This window comes from Pongo pygmaeus, chromosome 16, assembly GCF_028885625.2.
Source record: "Pongo pygmaeus isolate AG05252 chromosome 16, NHGRI_mPonPyg2-v2.0_pri, whole genome shotgun sequence".
NCBI lineage: Eukaryota > Metazoa > Chordata > Mammalia > Primates > Hominidae > Pongo > Pongo pygmaeus.
Genome location: NC_072389.2, coordinates 88,086,747 through 88,109,834, shown reverse-complemented (window position 1 = coordinate 88,109,834; position 23,088 = coordinate 88,086,747). Strand labels below are relative to the sequence as shown.

Genomic DNA, 23,088 nt, shown 5'->3' with positions numbered 1-23,088 from the left:
GTTTATATATCTTGAAAATGAAAAAAAAGAGTGAAATTCCAGTACATGCAAGGATTTCCCTGGAGGTATATTCCCATTAGAAGTAGTCTTTTCAATCAGAAAGAAAGCAGTTTTTGAATTGTGATATAATGTAAATTGCAGATCTTTCATAGTAAGATAATTTTTATGTTCCTATGTTTTTACAGAATCTCCACTGTGTAGTAATTTCTACACAGGAGCTTTGATGCTATTTTGATTTTAACCTTCTGTTATTTCTCTTGAATTTGTCTGTAGGTTTGCAAAGATTCATATCAGTGTATCTGAACCCATTATTCCATTCAGAGAAACAATCACAAAACCCCCAAAAGTTGACATGGTCAATGAAGAAATAGGCAAACAGCAAAAAGTTGCAGTCATACACCAAATGAAAGAAGATCAAAGCAAAATCCCTGAAGGAATCCAAGTTGACTCTGACGGGCTAATCACTATAACAACTCCCAATAAACTTGCCACGCTCAGTGTTCGAGCCATGCCCCTTCCAGAAGAAGTCACCCAGATTCTGGAGGAAAATAGTGATTTGATTCGTTCTATGGAGCAGTTGACATCCTCTTTGAACGAGGGCGAAAATACTCACATGATTCATCAGAAGACCCAAGAGAAAATTTGGGAATTCAAAGGAAAACTAGAGCAACACCTAACAGGGAGAAGATGGAGGAACATTGTTGACCAAATCTGGTCATTTGGCCCAAGGAAATGTGGGCCCAATATACTAGTCAATAAAAGTGAAGATTTTCAGAACTCAGTATGGACAGGTCCAGCTGACAAAGCTTCAAAAGAAGCCAGTAGATACCGAGATTTGGGCAATAGCATTGTGAGTGGCTTCCAACTAGCAACCCTCTCTGGCCCCATGTGTGAGGAGCCTCTCATGGGTGTCTGTTTTGTTCTGGAAAAATGGGACCTAAGTAAATTTGAGGAACAAGGAGCAAGTGATCTGGCAAAAGAGGGACAGGAGGAAAATGAAACCTGTTCTGGTGGAAATGAAAACCAAAAGCTACAAGATGGCTGCTCTGAGGCCTTTGAGAAGAGGACATCCCAGAAAGGAGAATCTCCACTCACTGACTGCTATGGACCTTTCTCAGGACAGCTAATTGCCACCATGAAAGAAGCATGTCGCTATGCACTGCAAGTGAAACCTCAGCGCCTCATGGCAGCTATGTACACATGTGACATCATGGCCACTGGTGATGTTCTCGGTAAGGAAGAAAAGATAGAGATAGTGAGAAATGCCCTGAATAACAGTGGAGTCTCCTAGACTCAAAATCTTGTTTTTGAGACAGGGTCTCATTCTGTCGCCCCAGCTGGAGTGCAGTGGCACAATCTCAGCTCACTGCAACCTCTGCCTACCAGGCTCAAGCAATCCTCTCACCTCAGCCTCTCAAGTAGTTGTGACTACAGGCACACACCACCGTGTGCAGCTAAGTTTTTTTGTGTGTTTTGTAGAGACTGAGTTTCTCAAAGTTGCCCAGGTTGGTCTCGAACTCCTGAGTTCAAGTGATCCACCCACTTTGGCCTCCCAAAGTGCTGGGATTACAGGCGTGAGCCACCGCACCCGGCAGACCCAAAAATCTTAAACTCGTTTAGTATGTTTTGCAGAAGCTATACCATCTTCTGATTTACTAACAAAGATCTTTGAAAGCCAGATATCTTAAGTATTAAAATGTTGAGAGGGGAAAAACATGACTACTAAAGATCTTTTCTTTTGCAACAGATAGAATCCTTTCTGTAATGAGAGGTCTGCTAAATGAACTTTAAACTGCTCATATGTGTTACCATCCAAACCTGTGCCATATTTTATCTCAAGCAAATAAGCATATCAGTCTGGGTAACCAAAGTTGTTCTGAAAATGATCAAAGAATAAGGCAACATTCTTGTACTCATAACACAAAAGGGCTTTTGTGAATTCTGGGTTCTTTCTGAGAAAGAAAATTATTTGGGGCTTTATTCACTGCTAACCATTATATCAAATCCTATTCCTGATTTTTCTCTCTTTGGGAGAAGCAACCTTTAAGATCCCAGGAGACATGGAGCCCTGGCACTTAGTAGCTCTTTGGACTTTTGACTGGTATTAGTTCACTGAGACTTAGTTTCTTTACATAGGTAAAGAAAGGGGATAATAATTCATACAGATTGTGAAGATTAAAATAACACAATTTTTTAAAATACAGTGCCCAGAACAGCACCTGGCACACAGTAGTTATCTTATTCTCTCGAGATCATGGAACTGTTTCAGTAGTGAAGAGAATATAAAGGAGGATTGAGCCCTGGATGAGAGAATTGGCCAAATTATTAAGTTTCCTCTAACCCTGAGGCCCTTTGAGTCAATATGTGGTTAATTACATTCTTTTTAGGAAGGTTCTTTTGCTGATTAATTCCTGAAAGCAGAAATCTAAGCTTTTTTTTTTTTTTTTCAAAAGAAATTTAGGCTTCCATCACATTAAGGTTTTTGTGAGACTGAGCGTCATTAGCAGCATTTGAAAAATAGCTGGGTTAAGGCCAGTATGCATTGTGAATCAAATCTCTAAATACAGCATGTCATATACAGTGCTTCTCAACCTTATTTGAATATAGCATGCCTATTAACAGCCATGGAATTTGTAGATTTGTTTGGGAAACACCAATCTAGACTATTCTCAGATGCTATTTTTCATTTTCACTGAGAACTTTCTTAATTTAAGAAGGCGGAAGTAAGAGTTAAAATCAAATCTTAATCCCTCAAATCTTTGAAGAAGACCTAAGAGCCTTTCTCCAGCCTCTCCTGCCCTGACAAATGCTTATACCACCACTATTTGAATACTTCTGTTGATGGGCAGTGCACAGCCAGCTTCGTGATTTAATGGTGTTTTTTTCTATATTGAGCAAAATGTCTGTCACCTGCTAATTTCCAATCATCCGTACCACCATTCGTCTCTCTTCCATGCAACAACTCTTTTATGTATTTGAAGGAAATCATTAGTTTTCTAGTTTTATATCCAGAAGAAAAACTCCAAATCCTTCACCTGTTTTTCTGTTAGGATTTCTGTATCCTTTCACCACTTCAGTTGCTGTCTTTTGGACATAATTTATTTGGTCAGCATCCCTCTTAAAGCAACTGTATTTGAACACAGCACCTCACATACCCTCCAACCAGTAGAGAACATGTCTGTGTCTACACTGTTACCTCCTACATGAAATATAACATTCTTCTTTTAATGAAATTTAGCAATTACATCTTCTCATTAATTCATATGAGAAGTCAAGATCAACCCTATTTCTTTTTTTTTTTTTTTTTTTAAAGTTATGTTTTCCCACTCTGTTCCCCAAAAAGCAGAATCCAAATTTTTGGTAATTGACTTAGACTCTAGAAATTATGTAGTTGTATGAACTCCTATATTTATTTATGTATGAGTACTGAGTCTATACACTTAATTTTTTTCTTAAGTTATATAACATAATTAGCATTACAACAGTAAACAGGAGAAAAATTTTAATGGCAAGAAAAAGAAGTCACATCACCACCATCTTAACACATTGATTTCTTATTCATTTTTTTCATGTGTCCTTGTCTGATGAGAAATAAAACTCAACAGGTAGAAAATCAAATGTCTTGATGAAGTTAAGGTCCTTTACATCTATAACAGTCCCCCAATTATCAGCTTACCAATCATGTTAGAAAAAAAAAAGCTTAGGTTAGTATTTTGTATTAGAAAGTCCATGTTGTCTCCCAAGATTTACCTCATACTTGTATAAACATGTACAAATGCCTATAATGTTTCCTTAAAATTCTACAGAAAATTAGCATATGGCTTTCTAGTCTGCAATTTATGGAACCCAGTGTTTATATCCTCAAAAAGTTTAGTCATTATTTACCTTTTGCCTGTAGTCTGGCACCTACCTTACTATTCATAATTTCTCAAAAGGGCAAATTCTCTTAACATAGTGAGATATAATTCTGGTCCTGGAGACTTGAACTCATTTAAGAAGGCCAAGCACTTAGTCATCAACTTCTGAGCTACCCTGAACTTCAGTGTTCTCCCACTTCAACTTGTTCCACTTGCTATAGTTTGTTCACCAGTCTCCTCACTGAAGAGAATGATAGGTAACATATGTATTGTGAACCCCTATTTTCTTGCTATCCCCTGTAACATGATACTAGTTTCTGTAAGTTGTAGACAAGACATGTCTCCTTATTTTGAAAGTATAGGTTGAGTATCCCAAATCTGAAAATCCAAAATCCCAAATCATCTAAAATTTGAAACTTTTTTTTTTTTTTTTTTTGAGATGGATTCTCACTCTGTCACCTAGGCTGGAGTGCAATGGCATGGTCTCAGCTCACTGCAACCTCCACCTCCTGGGTTCAAGCAATTCTCCCACCTCAGCCTTCCGAATAGCTGGGACTACAGGCGCATGCCACCACACCTGGCTAATTTTTGTATTTTTAGTAGAGACGGCATTTCACTGTGTTGGCCAGGTTGGTCTCGAACTCCTGACCTCGTGATCCACCCGCCTCAGCCTCCCAAAGTGCTGGAATTACAGGCGTGAGCCACCGTGCCCAGCCTTTATTTTTTAATTTGAGATGCTCAAACAGTATATAATAAAATATGCCAAAATCTAAAAAAATAAAAAATGTAAAACACTTCTGGTCCCACTCATCTTGGAGAAGAGATATTCAACCAGTATTGGAAAAAGCTCTTTGCACTATCTTTAGCTCTTTTACTTTGGTACATACACTCAGCTTGTTCTGATTTTGAGCATCTCGGACATGCTACTGATCCACCTGAGTTGGTGTCCTCTTCTTCTACTGTGCATGTCCTCTTAAAATAGGGGTTGAGGAGGGGCTTTCTTCCTTTTTCTGTCATGGAGATCATTCATGATTGATTTATTTTAGACTCTTATTACTCTGCAAAGGAATTTTATTTTAGGGTCTGTTATCCTAGAACCTATGGTGTGTGTTAGTTGTATTTTTTTTCCTGTCCCTCTATGTGTTTGAAACGATCTTTCCTTTTTTTTTTTCCCCCTCTATTGCCCCAGCTGGACTGCAGTGGCACAATCTCAGCTCACTGCAGCCTTCTTCTCCCAGGTTCAAGCAATTCTCCTGACTCAGCCTCCCAAGTAGCTGGGATTACAGGCGTGTGCCACCACGCCCAGCTAATTTTTTTTTGTTGTTGTTATTTTTAGTAGAGATGGGGTTTTGCTGTTTTGGCCAGGCTGCTCTCAAACTCCTGGCCTCAAGTGATCCGCCCACCTCGGCCTCCCAAAGTGCTGGGATTACAGGCGTGAGCCACCACACCTGGCCAAAATGATCCTTTCTGAAGTCCAGGGCCCGCATAGGTCTATGTCTATCCTTTCTTTAAAGATAATGGGAACATGTATTTCCTCCCAAAATAATGGGAACACCTGTTTTCTCCCCAGATTGCCATCTCTTCTACATTATTCATTTGGAGTGGCATTTGTCCTTTGTTTTCTGAGAAGATGAATTTTCAGCACAACACATGAAGCCAGAATCAGCTGTTGGTGTTTATCAGACTGAATTCCTAGCAGAGTGTTGAGTCACCCCTCTGTGTTCATTTTCTCATTTCTATTAGGAAATCACCACCTGGACACAGCATGTGACCAGGCCACCCTAAGATAATACCTCAAAATATCATTTGTCATCCTATCCTTATATTTTTATCCTGGCACTCCCCACCTGGCCATCAGAGTCAGTTCTGCCACTTTCCAGGAAGAAATATATATTTTAACCCTCAGGGTTCTTTGTCACCCTCTCTCTCTGGAGCAAAGGATCATTTTGACTTGCCTCACTCAGGTACAAATGTTACTGTATTGGGCCTCACTGCTCTCTATGAAGCCCCATGTATTTACCCTCTGTGCGGCAACTGTGTGTATGTGGGTTGGTATGCAGTCTCTACCATTGCCGCTGGTCAACTTTCTTAATACTTTGCCCCTGAGACCAACCAACTACCACATCCACTGCCTTAAAAGTTAAGTTACATTTAGAGTCAATCTGGCTTTTTTTTTTTTTTTTTCTCGAATTGATTTGAAGTCTTCTTGCTTAGACTGGAGAATCTCCTCTGAAGCCTGTTTTCTCTTTGCTTTTGAGGGACTCTTTTATATTGATAACCAATTTCTAGTGTCCAGGGTCTATCAATGCAGTCAGCTGTTCACTTGTGTTTTCCTTTTTCTTTCTAAGTCAACACCTTCAATTGGAAAGAAATGAAAAGAACTTCTGTGTTCCTAAGGCCTTTTGCTTCCTGTCTGGATATTTAGAGATCTTCTGAGAAGACTTCAGACTTTGCTGACTGTTGTTTTGATTCTCCAAGAATTGGCACAAGTTGATTTCAGTTCTTTTTTATTTAGCAAAATGAATTTCCTTAGTCTTTTTTTAAAACTTAGTTTTTTCTACATAGATTATTAAAACAAGAAATCCTTCTATAAATGGATAGACTTGCATATGGTCAAAATGGGAAATTTTGTAGGAAAATAATCTCAAAATCATTTTATCTGGGGAAATAATTTCAGGAAAATGTCCTTCTATACTTTTAAAATCCACTTTTCTAAAGATGTGGTTTATTATCATTTTTTACTCATGAAATTTCCCTGTAATGAGCTTGATTATTTCTGAGGTTTTACCTGCTTGTCATTGAATTCTTTTTGTATTTTTTCCTTCTAATCTGTTAATCTTTTTTTTTGCTCTTCATTTTTAAAAAATCTTTGGTAATAACCTCACATTTTAAAAATATTTCTTTTTGTTAGACAGTACTAGTTAAGAGTTTTTTGGGTTTTTTTTTTGGTTTTTTGAGATGGAGTTTTGCTCTTGTTGCCCAGGCGGGAGAGCAATGGCGTGATCTTGGCTCACTGCAACCTCTGCCCCCCCAGGGTTCAAGCAATTCTCCTGGCTCAGCCTCCCAAGTAGCTGGGATTACAGGCACCCGCCACCACGCCCAGCTTTTTTTTGTATTTTTAGTAGAGATGGGGGTTTCACCTTGTTGGCCAGGCTGGTCTTGAACTCCTGACCTCAGGTAATCCACCCACCTCGGCCTCCCAAGGTGCTGGGATTACAGGCATGAGCCACCGTGCCCAGCCTCGTTAAGAGTTTTAATTACAGCTGTGATTATTTTAGTTATTCCTTTTATTTATTAAATTTTTATTTTAAAATAATTTTAATTTTTATAGGTATGTAGTAGGTATATTTATGGAGTATATGAGATAGTTTTAATCTTTTATTTTTACACATAGGAATAAATGCCAATATTGTTGGAACACATGTACTTTAATGTATCAGAAACATTCTTAATAAGTGTCACTTTACTTTTTTTTTTTCTTTTGAGACAGAGTTTCGCTCTTGTTGCCCGGGCTGGAGTGCAACGGTGCGATCTCGGCACACCACAACCTCCGCCTTCCCGGTTCAAGCTATTCTCCTGCCTCACCCTTCCTAGTAGCTGGGATTACAGGCATGTGCCACCACGCCCGGCTAATTTTATATTTTTAGTAGAGATGGGGTTTCTCCATGTTGGTCAGGCTGGTTTCAAACTCCCAACCTCAAGTTATCCACCCGCCTTGGCCTCCCAAAGTGCTGGTATTACAGGCGTGAGCCACCGTGCCCGGCCTCGCTGTTTCCTTTTTTTTTTTTTTTTTCTTTTTTGAGATGGAGTCTTGTTCTGTCACCCAGCTGGAGTACAGTGGCACGATCCTGGCTCACTGCAACCTCTGCCTCCCGGATTCAAGCAGTTCTCCTGCCTTAACCTCCAGAGTAGCTGAGACTACAGGTGCGCACCACCACGCCCAGCTAATTTTTGTATTTTTAGTAGAGACAGGGTTTCACCATGTTGGCCAGGATGGTCTCCATCTCCTGACCTCATGATCCTCCCTCCTCGGCCTCCCAAAGTGCCGTGATTACAGGCATGAGCCACCCACCTGGCCTTTAAACCTTTTCTTATTCTATACTTAGGGTTCTTTTTACATTTCCTCAGCATTTTGTAATTCAATTCAACAAAGCTTTAATGAGCTGCATGTGCCAATACTGTGTTAAACATGATTCCTGCTTTGAGACATAACTTAAGGTGACAAAGCTTAATTATATAAAATAATTAGAAAGTAAAATACAATATTATTTAGTGCACAAACATGGTTTTCTAGGGAAGCTTTATGAGAAATTGGGATTAGCAAAATTTGAAACAGTAGGTCTCTTGAAAGTCATGGTACTTTGAAATGGGCTTTGATTGATGGAATAATTTTGTATTCAGCAACTTAGTATTAAGTTGGCTTTCTTTGTACCATAGCACATTGAAGACTACTATTAAGCCTAAAGTAAACTCATTTCTAGTTGGTTTTATAGGAACTGCTGTTCAGCATGACCTTCCTTTTATTTATTTTTTTTTGTTTTGGAGACAGGGTCTCACTCTGTCACCCAGGCTGGAGTACAGTGGCGCAAACATGACTCACTGCCACAGCCTCAACCTCCCAGGCTCAAAGCGCTCCTCCCACCTCAGCCTCCAGGAACCACAGGCATGCCACCATGCCCTGCTAACTTTTTAATGTTTGTGGAGACGGAGTCTCACCATGTTGCCCAGGCTGGTCTCCAACAGCTTGACCTCTCAAATCCTGGACACTTGGTTGGTTTAACACAATTTGCATTTCAAGTCCTAGCCAGGCATGCTAGCGTATGCCTATAGTCCCAGCTGCACGGCTGAGGCAGGAGATCGCTTGAGCCCAGGAATTCAAATCTAGCTGTGGGAACATAACAAGACCCTCTATCTAAAAAATGAAAAAAATTGGGGTCCTTGCCCAGTTATCTTGACTGTGTCACAGTATTTGTTTCCAGCCAACTTCATGTCAACTTTGGATTTGATCGTTGTGCCTTCTTTTTTAAGTCACTGATTATAATAGTAAGAGGTGCTAGCAGACTCACTAAGGACAACTTTCCACGGTGGGTTTGACCTGTTAACATCAATTACCTATAAACTTGTAGCTGATCTATCTATATAGTAGCAACCAGCCTACGTTCCCCACTGTGTCTGCAGCATGCTTTGTCTCCTATTTGATTGAAGCCCATCTGTATCCTGTCAACCACGTTGGCCTGCTTCAGCAGTCTTATAGCTCTGTGACAAAAGGAAGAGGTTAGTGTGACCTGGTGTATAAGAATAAGTACCTACTAATTTATTTGTGTGTGTGTTTTTAATTAAAGTTATTGCATAAGTGTTACCAACAATAACAAATCACAGGTGAAAGAACGCTCTTTCTCCTTGGAATCCAACTTTATTTCCCATTTTCTTTTACAAGCCTTGTCCATAATAGTACATTTTGCATAGCTGTAACCTTATGATAGAAATAATGTAATATTTTGCTTTTTAGGTTTATTATTTATTTTATAGGCATGCTTTCATTTGGCTACTTAGAATTCATAATTTTCATTTTAACCTCTACATGTAATCTTAGCAATAGGATATGATATAGTTTACTTAACTGTCATTCTGAAATTGGAAATTTGCATTGTTTCCTGATTGTTTACTGTTAAAGAAAACATTGCTGTGGACAACTACTCCCTTTCCTAAATTCTGAAAAAACAGCATACCTTTAATCACCAAACTTCTAGCTTTCAAGATTGTAGAATGTACAGGTTAATCTTAATATTATGGAAGAAGAAAATGTACATATGAGAATCCATAAGGCCATAAAAGAACAGATAATATTCACCCAAATGGTAAAGAGACTTTTTTGAGCTTGGGTATTAAAGAAGACTTCATGGAACAAGTAATTTTTGAATGGGCCTTGAATGATGAGAAGGATTTGAATATAGGGTTGGACTAAGAGTATTCTAGGTTGAAGAAACTGTGAGCTCAGAGTTGGCAAAACCTCAAATGGTTCTGCCTGTGGACAGTGAGTGATGTACCTTGGCTTGGAGCACAGAGGCTGTGCCCTGTGTACTCTAGAGTCTGGCAGTTAGAGAAGCTGAAGGGGTGGGTTACTGCCTTGAATACAGGCTGAGATATTTATAGTGTAGTCATTAACAGTTGAGCAGTGATCAAAACTGTTTTAATTGATTAACCTTTTTGTTGCTGGTTTTTTCCTTGATGAATTCCTCTTCCCTGGTTCCTTTCATACAATAGGGTACTGTGGTACCTCCTTCTTTCACTTCCTTCCCGCCTCCATCCCTCCCTCCCACAGGGTCCTGCCCAGTCACCCAGGCTGGAGTACAGTGGCACAATCATAGTCCACTGCAGCCTCCAACTCCTGAGCTCAGATGATCCTCCTGCCTTAGTCCCCCAAGTAGCTAGGACTGCAGGTGCACACCACTACACCTGGCTAATTTTTAAATTTTTTTGGAGACAGGGTCTTGTTTTGTTACCTAGGCTGGTCTCAAGCGTTCCTCCCACGTCTGCCTCCCAAAGTGCTAGTATTACAGTGATGAGCCGCTGTACTCAACCAACTCTGATCTTTATTTAAGTGACTGAACAAACGAGTGATCATGATGGAACAGATATCCAGTGGAAAGGGTATGAAAGTATTTGCAGTCAAGGGCCCCATGATCAGAAATTCTTTTTGATATGGCTATGTTAATTTCTCAGTGATGACAATGGCACATTTAGGGTCTTTGAATGCATCCAAGCATTGGACACACCTATCATGAGAACCAAGTGTGTTTGGAAGGTTTTATAATAGTATTTTCCTGTGCTTGGTGATCCATCACTGTGCCCCAGTATCAAGATATAGTTTTCATGGAATTAAAATTGAATGGATCAAAATTACATGTTAACTATATTCAGTTTCAATTACAATTATTGATCTAAGCCTGCTGGCATGACCCATGCAGCAGCAGTCAGGCAGCTTGTCCCCACTGGTCCCTTATTTGTGGTCTGTTTGCCCCACTTTCCTCATTCTTTTTTACCCCTATTGTTTTATTGTTTTGTATTTACTTCCATAAACTACCTTCAAACGTTTTTTTTTTGGTGACCGAGTCTCACTCTATTGCCCAGGTTGGAGTGCAGTGGCACGATCTCAGCTCACTGCAATCTCCACCTCCCAAATTCTCCTGCCTCAGCCTCTGGAGTAGTTGGGACTACAGGCACGCACCACCATGCCCAACTAATTTTTGTAGTGTTAGTGGCAATGTGGAGACCATATTGGCCAGGCTGGTCTCGAACTCCTGACCTCAAGTGATCCACCTGCCTCGGCCTCCCAGAGTGCTGGGATTATAGGCGTGAGCCACTGCTCTCCTGGCCCTTAAAACATTTCTTCGAATGAGATAGGGGAGTAAAGATTACTAGTTCACACATGTTAGGTGTTATGGTAAGACTTCTTTTCTATATATCTCAGACAGATAATATATAACTAAAAGGGATCACTAATGAAAATAATAATCATTCTGCTGTTTTGGGAGCTTTTCAGACTATACTTGAAGTATTGTTTTCATTTCCGGGTACCAAATACCAAGAGGTATGTAAATAAATCATAGTAGTTCAAGTAGGAGAGTGGCCACGATAAAACAGGAAATACAGGTCTCGTCACAGCAAGATTGGCCTGGAAAAGTGAACATGAGATAGCTGTCTTTGAGTAGCTTACAGGGTAATTTGTGGGAGAGGGATTAAACTTGTTCCATGTGATAAAAACTAGGACTGATGGTCAGAAACTTCAGGGGAACATACTTGGGACTCAAGAATTGTCAGCTGTTTTACAGTTATCCAAAGATGGAATGGGCTACCCTGGGAGAAAATGAGTTTTAGAGTATACAAGGAGAGCTTGAACAGCTACTTTGGTAGAACTTCTTGACCCTCAAGTTTCCTTCTACCCCACTGTTGTGTGATTCTGTAACTATGAGGTTTCTGGTATGAATGACAGGGGGAAATAGTTGGAATGGGGAGAATGGAGTTGCCTTTTGAAGTAGATAATATATTGTTAGACGTGTTAAATTTAAAAGGAAGTTGGCTTCCACCACAGAGGTGCCCTGGCATCCATTGTAAAGTGGTATTGGAGATCCAAGGAGAGGCCTGGCTTGATGGCCTTAGGAGTCCCAAGCATAAAATTAGTTAGTTTAAACCACACAAATTATAAATTAGTTGGCACGCTGAGTGGAGAGTTTGTTCAAAGAGTATGAAGCCTCAAAGAATACTCATAAGAAGAAGTTCAGGAGATACTGAAATAAAGAGAATGACGGTCAGAAGGCCAGGAGTGTATGGAGAATAATACTAAGACTGGAGACAGTTGACAGAGTTGATATTAATCAGTAGCTTCAAATACCACAGAGAAATCACAGAGAATGAAAATTGGGAAAAAAAAAACATTTAGGTTAGGAATATGATAATTATTGTGAAATTTCAAGGAAGCAGTTTCCTGAAGCAACCAGGAGAGCTAGATGTTAAAAAAAGAGCACATAGTGAGAAATGAGAAGCTACCTGTTTAAGAGACGTGAGGAAGCAAGGAAGGAGAGAACGTAGTAGCTAGCTGGGGAAGTAGACAAGAGGAAAGGGGGTGCCTTTCATTACAAATGGAGTGTTAATTTGTTTGTTTTTAAGCTAAAACTAAACATGGTGAAGGCTCATCAGAGATTTTAGTTTAGGTTTTTTCCTTGAGGCCTTGTGACACAATAGATTTTCTGCCATTTGTTTCCTATTACCCTTCCTAATAACCGCCACTAGGGGGAAATCTGAATCAGAGAGAAAAGTTTGGAAGTCAGACATTTTGGCTTTGTGTCCTCAGTTTCTAGTTTAAAAAATAAATAAATAAAGGTAAGTGGGTAGTAGACACTCCAGACTCATCACCTTGGCAGTTAGGAGAGAAGGGTCCAGGACTCAATGGTGGTCAAAGGATACTTTAGCCCTGCTTAGCAGCAATGTTGTAAATGTTTAAGGATAATATATGCAATGGATCACTTATGTAACTAAAATTATTTTTTAGGCAGCAGGTGAAAGAGAAGGCTTTAAAGAGAGTATCTGCTGGTTACAGCAAGTCCTTCATGATTGTCTGTGATTTTCAATGTATCTCTATTCTTTACAGGGTCTGTTCTCCTTACTAGTTGAAAGGATACATTGCATACCCAGAGACACTCATACAGAACACCAGTCAGAGGGGAAGATGTTTCCCTCCTGAGTGTGAGGCAGAACTGTGCCTAAAGACGAATTGAAAGAGTCATCCAAGAGAATTTGCTAGTGGAATTCTTGTGCTGTGGCACTAGAAATTCTTACCAGACCTTAAAGATTCCAAACCTATCAGTTTTCAGGGGAATAAAACACTTAATACTCATGCCACTTAAATATTACCAGTTTAAGAAAACTATGAGCAAATATTTATGTGTGTGGTTTTAATTTTTGGTATAAAAATGCCAGTTGCTTGCCTACTAAGCCCAAATAGCCTATGCCATCTTAATTATCATTGCCATGTCAATAAGGTCTCAAAATTATTAAAATATTTTAATATTTACGAAGCCCAGCCACACTCGTCTCATTGGATTTCAGACCCAAAGATAGCTCGTAGGTGAAACTGCATTGAAAGGTCCTTTTACAAATCTTCTCTTGCTGTTTTGTGGAGTTTGTCTATGAGCAGTGTAGTTTGGGGTGATTTAATTTTTTATTATTTTTTGTTTCTCATTTTTCTATAAATCTCATGCTTTTTAAATAAACACTTAAAAAGTGTTCCTTGCTTTTGTAAACCAACATTATTGAGAACAAATTTAATCATTTGTGGATTGTTACAGAGTATATGGGTAATCATGTTTTGGTGTGGCTCAAGCCATATGACTGATCCATGATTTTAAAAGATTTATGGTTTTACAGGTCGAGTCTATGCTGTCTTGTCAAAGAGAGAAGGTCGAGTACTTCAAGAAGAAATGAAAGAAGGGACAGACATGTTCATCATCAAGGCTGTGCTGCCTGTTGCTGAAAGCTTTGGTTTTGCTGATGAAATCAGGAAGAGGACAAGTGGCCTGGCCAGCCCGCAACTAGTATTCAGCCATTGGGAGGTAAAAATCCAAGTTCCCATTCATTCCTTCCTTCTCATCTGTGGATACATTCCCTACAGAGGAGGCCAAGAGTAGCAAACAACACAGATCATGCCATTTGGCCTTCCTATGGCTCAACTCAGTCAAATGGACAGGAGAAAGCAAATGGGTTTTTCATCCAGATTGAATGAGCCTGAGATCATCTGTGGTTTATAATAAACACACACACACATACACACACACACACACTCTCTGTCATTTGTTTCTTTTATTCAATATAAAATTTACGATGCTGAAAATTTAATCCTTTTTTCATCCAAATATATATTTTAGACTTTTAAAACAAAATCACAGACCTTTTGAATGTGAAATTTTAAGAATATTTTCTTCTAGGGGAAAAAAAATATCTCCAGTATTTAGAGGGGAACAGTTACACTTCTTGCAAGGGGTAGCTTTAAATTATTATGTATGGTATATTCTTCAGTCCCCATTATGGAGATTCAAGGTTTCTGTGGCTTTCAGGTGTTGTGGAATGAGAATGGAATGAAATGGCTACTCAGAACCCCTCATTGTCAGTGTAGGTAAAGGTAGGTGAAAAGGCAAACCTTATCTGTAATCAGAAAGGAAAACTTAACAGATCCACATTGCTGGGGAGAGAAGGAAAGATTGTGAACACATTGTTAAGTTAGAGAAAAAATAATAACAAGCAGCAAAGGTAAGGTCAGACCACCCATCCTGAACATATCCGTAAAGGAAAAGTAGACGTTAACCAGGACATTCAATCAGAAGGTGCCGCATGAGAAAAGGCTGGTAAAAGCAAACTGCAGGCATGTGCAAAAAACAATTTACTTTTCAAGAAAAAGCCTAAGGTCAGGAATCAAATTGTAAACTCAAGGATATAAGTAGAAAGATTGTTTTAAGAAAGCAGTTTTTGTTGATAGTGTTTACAGGGAATTGAAATAACTTCACATTATTCCCTTTTACCATGGAGGCTTGTAAGGTAATGGAAGAAGCATTGACTTTGGAGTCAGATAGTCCTGGTTTCAAATATTCTTCTATTTATTTGGACAAATCATGGACCCTCCCTGAGTTTTCTTCACCCCTAAGTCAAATATCTAACCTAGTGCCTGACATTGTGGCTGACCAGCCGTTGCTGATGGGAAGATTGTTTCCTTGTGGTTCGTTCTCTGAGTCTACACCACATTCGTTTTGGCTTGCTCTCAGCGGTGTGGCATTCATTGCACGGGGCTTCACACAGATAATCCGTGGTTTTTTTCCTTAAACTCTATTTCAGGAAAACTCATGATTTAGCTTCAATGCTAAGCTGTTATCTTTCTCACTTTCTTTAGCCTAATGGGTCCATTTTTCCAGAACACTTTAAGAAGAGTTTAAATTTAGAAGAGAATGGAAAATGAGAACAATTGAGGGAGAACTTTCTTTTTAAAACAAAATTTATAATCAAGTGAATCAGTGAAGTAAAGAAGGGTGGCACTTTAGAAAAATTGACTTTGGACAGGGCAAATTTGATTTTAATTCAGCAAGTTCATATCATCTAAATTGATGCAAGTGAAGTTGCTAGCCCAGAGCACTCCATTGTGTCTGCTTTTCCTTTTAAAAAAAAAAAAAGTCACATTCTTAATGCTTGACAGAACCAAGGTTAATGCTATGATTTAGGTTACATTTTTTTGGTCAGTACAAACTCTAGGTTTTAACAGTAATTTACTATGAATCTTTTCTTGACTTTTGCATATTTCTCTGAAAACTTAATGGTGTTTTGATGGCTTTGCTGGCTTATATCTGATGAGATATTGCTGAATTTCATTATGTAGAAAACAGTACACCCCCAAACATTTATTTTTTAATTCCTGTGCTTGTGGGTAGTAATTTCTCATTTATCCAAAATTCTAGCTTTTTAGTTTTGGTTTTGGTTTTTGGCATCCAAGTTTTACATAAGAACACAAACCAAGTAAGAAATATAAGGGATGGGTTTTAAAAGGCAATGCCTGAAAAATAGGAACTATGTCTGTAGTGCAAATGTATTACTGATGGTTCTAATGAAAAAATCATTACAGCATCCTCTACCACAGGTTTTAGTGACCAGATGTGTGATTACAGAGCAATACAGCTAAATGATATTTAGAACCAGAGAGATTCAGTCCACTTCAACCTAATGACCTTGAGAGGAAGAATGCTTTCTTCATTGGTGTTACCGTTGCTGCAAACTGCCTTCAGAATTCACAAGTCATGCTTCTGAATATCTTAGAGATGAGAAGTCATCCATCTCATGAAGATGGCCTTGATTAACACTTGTGCATAAAACTGGGTTATAGTATGTTTGATCAGAACAAAGAGGATGTAGGTTAAGTAATCACTGGGATTGTCTGTAAATGCAGATCCCAAATAGGCATTCAGAGCTGTTGTAATGGCATCATTATTGGAAGAATGATTCATTTGAATTCGTATATTCTGTTTTTTGTTTTAAAATCTCATCATTTGACAGTCTTATCCTCAAAAGTGATTTTTATAATGCATTTTTTTTTTTAGAAAAATGTATAAAGTTCCCTTCATTTCTTAGTTGTCAGATATGTTAGTTAGGAAGCAGGTAAGACTGCTCTAATAAAGGGATCCCAAAATATAGTGGCTCAAATAAGGCAGAGATTATTTCTCTTTTGAGTCTAAGGAGGCAGACTAGGGCTGAAATGTGGCTCACTGTGGTAGAAGCCCAGGCCCATTCTGGCTTGCTGCCTTTCTCAACACTTAGCTCCCACTGATTGTCCAAAGTGGCCGTTCTACCTCCCGCATCACATCTGCATTCCGGCCAATAAGAATAGGGATGAGGAAGAGTAAGATATACTCCTTCCCTTTAAGGACACAAACTGAATCTTGCACACACCACTTCCCCCTGATGCCAATATCCAAAACCAGTCACCTGACCACATCTAACAAGGCCCCACCTAAGAAGGAGACTGGGAAATGTAGTCTTTAGGTCTATGGCCTATTGTCTGTTTTGATAAATAAAATTTGTTAGAATACAGCTGTACCCAATCATGTATGTATTTTCTATGGCTGCTGTTAAGCAGAGTAAAGTAGCTGTGATAGAAATAATATATGGCCTGCAAAGTCTAAGATATTTACTGTCTGGCTCTTTATAGGAAAAGTATGCCCCCACCTTCGGAATCTAGGTGGCTATATGCCTACCTGAAATATCTATTACCAAAGAAAGGTAAAGAATGGATATTTAGGGACAACTAGTATAAAAACAGCAAGATTTTACCAAATAGGCAGTTTTTGTTACCTGAAAGCCTTGATGGTTGTCCATCTCCTTTATCCTTCAGAAATTAAAAAAAAAAAATCTTAAAATTGATCTTACACATGTAATACTTTTTTAAAAACATACTACTTTCTGGCTTAGCTACATCTTGTTATTAAAAATAAGTCTCTTAAATAAATAACTTGAGAGAAAAATATTCTCAAGAAAAGTTTTGCCCCAGTTTTGTACCATCCTTCTGCCACGTCCTTGCCACCTGTCGTGGTCCTGTTCCCAAAAGCTTCAAATCTTTGAAATCTTAAAAACTACATTATAATTAAATGTCATTGATCTGATATTTTTTGGCTGTCTTGGTTTTTCCCCCATAGTTAGGTTTAGAAATAACACAGTTGTTGAGATATGGCTTCTCACTCCAAGGCACTTCTTTTCATTTGTATTCTACCACACCATATAATTTACAATCAAGAGCTTTTGAGAGAAAGTGCTTCAAAAAATAGAGAAAATAAAATTACAGGCATTTTTCCATGAGGAAACCTTTGAAGTCAGCAATCTCATAATTTCTCTTTCTATGTTTTACCCTTCTATGAAAAAGGAAGAAAAGGAGCTAATAACAGACACAGAAAGAAAAAATATTACCAACCAGTGCTGTTGTACATGTATGTCAGCATAACCTCAAGATTCATCCCTTATTACTGAGATTACCCTGAGGGGTGGGCTAAAGTTCATACCGGGTGAAATGATTACAATAGCACCAAACAAGCTTATTTTGGACATGGTATTTTCCACCTGCCGGCAGTAATCATAGTGAAAACTGGGCAAAAAATTGAAATGGAGCACCCAGAGCTTTTTACTTCTAGGCTTTCTTTTCCCTTAATGCCTAGGGCAACAGTTTGCACTTGAGTGCCTTCTTATGATTAGAAAATGGCATCCCCTTCAGGCTGTTGAGTTGGAAAAATACATTCTCACGCTAGGCCGATGAATTCTGGGTGAGGCAGTGAGGAAAAAAAAAAAAGCACCTTTTTCTTCAGTTTGATATCAAGCCCCTCTCTGTGGCCTGGAGGGGCCTTTCTGTAGAGCACAAGCTGGACAACCATAAAAGGGTAGCCTTGTCTTTGCTCCACTAAGGAAATTCAAAACCAGCCTCGAGCACTCGAGTGTTACTCCATCTCCCCTGTTCTCAGAGTTTGTTGGGCATGTTGAGGCAAGTGGCTTCAGGCTGTCCACACAGATGCAGGAGTAGTGAAGATGTCTTCATACAGTGCTATGATATTGGGACTTTAACATTCCATCCTTACAAATAGAAGAACCCAGCTATAAATGGTTTGAAATAAGTTGCCCAAGATCGTACAGCTAAGCGAGTAGGGAACTGGCATTGAAGGGAGACTGCCTGGCTCCAGAGCCAGTGCAGTTAACCCTCACACCACGTTCCCTCTGGCCTCAGTGCCTGCTCCTGATTCAGTGAAGTGCCAACCCCCGACTCCTCACTCTCTGGGTTTGATTCCACACAGACTCACTTGGTTCTTCTCGCTCATTGCAGCCTCTCTGCCTGTTTCCTCGCATATGAGGAACAGACACCACCCCTCTCACCCTGTCCTCCCACCAGCAAAGCAGAATAACCAATTCTGAAAACAGTTTATGTTTCTTACGAATGTTGAGAATTTTACCTCCAGACAAAAGAGAATTATAACTTGTGACCGGGGGTCTTGAAAAGAATTTGTTAAAAAAATTACAATAGTTTTTTTCCATAGGAAGTTACCAAAAAATATGTACAAGGAGGTCCTATGTGCCATTCACCCCTCCTCCCCTAATGTTAACATCTCTTACAGTACATTGACATTGATACACCCATAGTGCTTGTTCGGGTTTCACCAGTTATAATATATGCACTTGACTTAGCTAGTACCATTGTGCAATTTATGTTTGGATAAACTCAGTCTTCATGGCAGTCTGCAAACATGGCAAAGGGCAGGCTTTGGAGCCAGACAAATCTAGGATGTGCCAGGTGCTTTACCATATGACTTTCATATAGTATCTTCTTCAGTCTTCACAACAACCCTGTATCATTTGATAGATTATGAGTGTTTTCAGCTGCAAGAACCATAATGCCAGAATAGTAATTGTTTAAGCAAGTAGGGCTGGTACCATGGCTCAGGGACACCATCAAAGATGCAGGCTCCCTTTCTTCTGCTCTGTATATTCATGGGAGTTTGTATGTCTGTAGTGCTATAAAGATGTATTACATATGTAGCTTTATGTAATCAAGATACAGAACTGTTCCATCACCACAGGCTCCGTCATGTTCCCTCTACATAGCTACACCTACCCTCACCCTGGGTGGGTGGCTTTTGACCAGTCAGGCTGTTTTGAGTGGCAGCCACCTTCCCTTCCTTCCTCCTGCCCAGGCCCTGAGCCCATACTGACTCAGCCTGGCTGGTATCATGGTGACATTGTTTGCTGGTGAATGATCCGGAATGAGCCTTGCTATCCTAGGCCCAGTGGCTAGTGAATCAGAAATGAGTCTCTAGGACTGTTGTTCCCACAAAATTATAGCACAAACCCTCTGACCCAGAAGAACCCCCTCAGATGGCCAAGTCCACAGGACTGAGCTTCCTCCCCACTCCTTCTCACTGCAGTTTCTCGTCTAAATTCCATCCATTCACCCCTGTCTGCCACTCTGCCTACCCACCCCCGCCCCCCCACCCAATTCCTGGACCTTGTCTCCTTTTCTGCCCCTTGTTGCCCAACCTCTAACTGGGCTCCCACTTCAAGACACTCCTTAGACTTGCTGTCACCCACCGGAATTGTTACTCTAGTGCTGATAATGCCTCTGTGCCCCCCTGGCTGCTCTCACTTCTACTGTCTGCCCTTTCCTTCCAGGACTCTTTTTTGAAAGGATATTTCTAGTTCTTTTGTTGAGTGTCCATGAGAGGTAATATGTTTTAAAGTCTGTCCGACAGAGGCTTTTTTTGGTTCGCTGATAATGGTTTATTTAACTAGATAAAGACGTGTAGGCGCACACTGAGGCTCCTTAGCACTCTGAAGGACTTCATTATGTCCCGGCAACTGCTATTGCTGAGGCGAAGCGTCACGTTGGTCTGATTCATGTTCTTCTCTAGATGATTTGGCTTTTCTCTCTGATTTTCTCTGTACCTGCCTTAGCACCAGGACACAGGCAGCTGCTTTGTTTCCAACCTTTGTTCAAGAGCAAGAAGCACAGCTGTGGCTCACACCTCCCATTCTATAGTATCTAGTGGGTCAGAATCGAGCCTCAGGAGATGCAGGTGCCCACAGATTTCCAGCATTTCAACACTGTCACAAGGGGTGGATTATTTTATTATCTTGGTCCAGACTCAGTGAGGTTTTTCCATCTGAAGACTCTCATCCTGTTCTCTTTTTTGGTTTTAGAACTCCTGTTGGATATACCCTGTACATACTTGATGGCTCTTGACTTTCCTTTCAGACTTTTTTTCTAATCTCCATCTCTCTGTGCCATATTCTGTATTCAGGGAAATTTCTTTAAGTCTGTCTTTTTAAAAATAATGTGCTGAGGTGAAATTCATACAACATAAAATTGAACTTTTTTTTTTTTTCTTTTGAGACAGAGTTTCACTCTTGTTGCCCAGGCTGGAGTGCAATGGTGTGATCTCGGCTCACCGCAACCTCCACCTCCCGGGTTCAAGAGATTCTCCTGCCTCAGCCTCCCAAGTAGCTGGGATTACAGGCATGCACCATCAAGCCAGGCTAATTTTTTGTATTTTTAGTAGAGATGGGGTTTCTCCATGTTGGTCAGGCTGGTCTCAAACTCCTGACCTCAGATGATCCACCTGCCTTGGCCTCCCCAAAACTTGAACATTTTAAATAAACATTTTGCTGCATTTTTCCCATTCACAATGTCATGCATCCACCACCTCCAGAAAAAAAATTAAAAATTAGCTGGGCATGGTGGCATGCACCTGTAATCCTAGCTGCTTGGGAGGTCAGGGGAGGAGGATCACTTGAGCCCAGGAGACTGAGGCTACAGTGAGCTATGATTGCACCATTGCACTCCAGCCTGGGCAACAGAGCAGAACTCTGTCTCTTAAATAAAAAAATATATGTAATAATAATAAGAGTGTAGTTACATGTGTTGATCTTTGTTGAGGTTGAGGACAAAGGCAAAATATTGATGGCAAAGACATTAACATTCAGATATATCCTAGCAAAAATGAAAGCTTTTTAAAATTATATTATGAAAAATTAATAGTTTTCTTTCTTCCTTAGTGTTATGAACTAGTGCTATGAGCAAAGAATAATAATGTGTGTTACAAGTTTTGTTGAATCTACTTCCATTTGTTCACACCTCCCATGATTCTTCATACTTTTTTTTTTTAAGTTGGAGCCTCACTCTGTCACCCAGGCTGGAGTGCAGTGGCATGATCTCATCTCACTGCAACCTCTGCCTCCTGGGTTCAAGCGGTTCTCCTGCCTCAGCCTCCCTAGTAGCTGGGACTACAGGCACATGCCGACCCACCCAGCTAATTTTTGTTGTTGTTGTTGTTGTATTTTAGTAGAGACAGGGTTTCACCATGTTGTCCAGGCTGATGTCGAGCTTCTGAGCTCTGGCAATCCACCTGCCTTGGCTCCCAAAGTGCTAGGGCTACAGGCGTGAGCCACCATGCCCTGCCGATTCTTCATACTTATTACCTTTCCTAGCAAGCTTAGCTGTTCATTGCCTAACTTTTTTTTATTAGCTAAGACTATATGAATTGGGGAGCTCAGTGAATAAGGTTTGAAATTAAAAATGCCTAACCTTGCACATTCTGTCATCTTCTTTTACAAGATCATTCCCAGTGACCCGTTCTGGGTGCCAACTACTGAGGAGGAATACTTGCACTTTGGGGAGAAAGCTGACTCTGAGAACCAAGCCCGGAAGTACATGAACGCGGTACGAAAGCGGAAGGGGCTTTATGTGGAAGAAAAGATTGTGGAGCATGCAGAAAAGCAGAGGACACTCAGCAAAAATAAGTAGCTACCTACTACTGGTGGATTCTTTTCCTTATAGTGAATTAAAAAGTATCATCAAGGGTTTAATATCGGGAAAATTTCTTTTTGCCACATTATCTCTGTTTATTCACTTTCAATAAAGTTGATCCATATAAATATTTTAAAGAGGATGTTAGAGAACATGTTTTCCAAGTGTGTTTTTAATTGGTTCTGGTTCAAGGCAAGAAGTTATAAATATTGCAGTGATGATTTATGACTGCCCTGTGTATAACCCCCAGCAGTAAGACATGTGGTCAGGGCTACCCGCTTGGTGGTGGGGAGGTGATGTGCAGACCCACAGTGGGCAGTCTCCTCTGCACTGAGCAGCCACTCCGGGGCTCACACTGTCTCTGCCTGTCATCACAGTGTCATAATTCTGAGTACATCCTCCACATAAACATCATGTGTGAATTTCGGAATGGAAACATTTCATATTTAATCAGTGAATCAGAGCATTTAACATTGTTTGGAGAGACTGCATACTTGAGGGAGCAGCTGCTTTTTAGTTAAACCAAGTCACTGTTACAGCTCATCCATCTTATGGTGTTGTCTAGCAAAACAGTATCATGTTCAATAGTTAGCCTGTAAATCTTCTGCTTTTACACCCGCTCATAAATTTTATCATTCCTATTTAAATCAGTGTTAATGGGAGTTATCACTAAACCCTTTTCTTTTTTTAAAAAAAAAAGGTAAATTTCTATAATTTTATTTGCTATTTCCTTTTAGCCTTACTTAGCTAATGTGCATGAGGTTATGGCTTTATTGTAAATATTTTTTCTAAATCTCAGTTGCCTCCTTCAGGATGATCTTCATTTAAGGAACAAATGCAGTTCAGACAAAAATAGATTTTATA

At 39.8% G+C, this 23,088-nt stretch overlaps 1 protein-coding gene across 5 annotated transcripts in view; it reads left to right on the top strand.

Moving 5' to 3' along the window:
* EFL1 (elongation factor like GTPase 1) overlaps positions 1 to 22,361 on the top strand; it is a 131,878-nt gene extending 109,517 nt beyond the window's left edge. For all 5 annotated transcript variants that reach the window (XM_054451673.2, XM_063652823.1, XM_054451674.2 and 2 more), the window contains 3 exons: positions 274 to 1,232; positions 13,782 to 13,966; positions 22,033 to 22,361. In XM_054451673.2, coding sequence (XP_054307648.1) covers positions 274 to 1,232; positions 13,782 to 13,966; positions 22,033 to 22,221 — 1,333 coding nt within the window. In that variant the 3' untranslated portion in view covers positions 22,222 to 22,361. The remainder of the gene's footprint in view (positions 1 to 273; positions 1,233 to 13,781; positions 13,967 to 22,032) is intronic.
* The last annotated feature ends 727 nt before the right edge of the window (positions 22,362 to 23,088 follow it).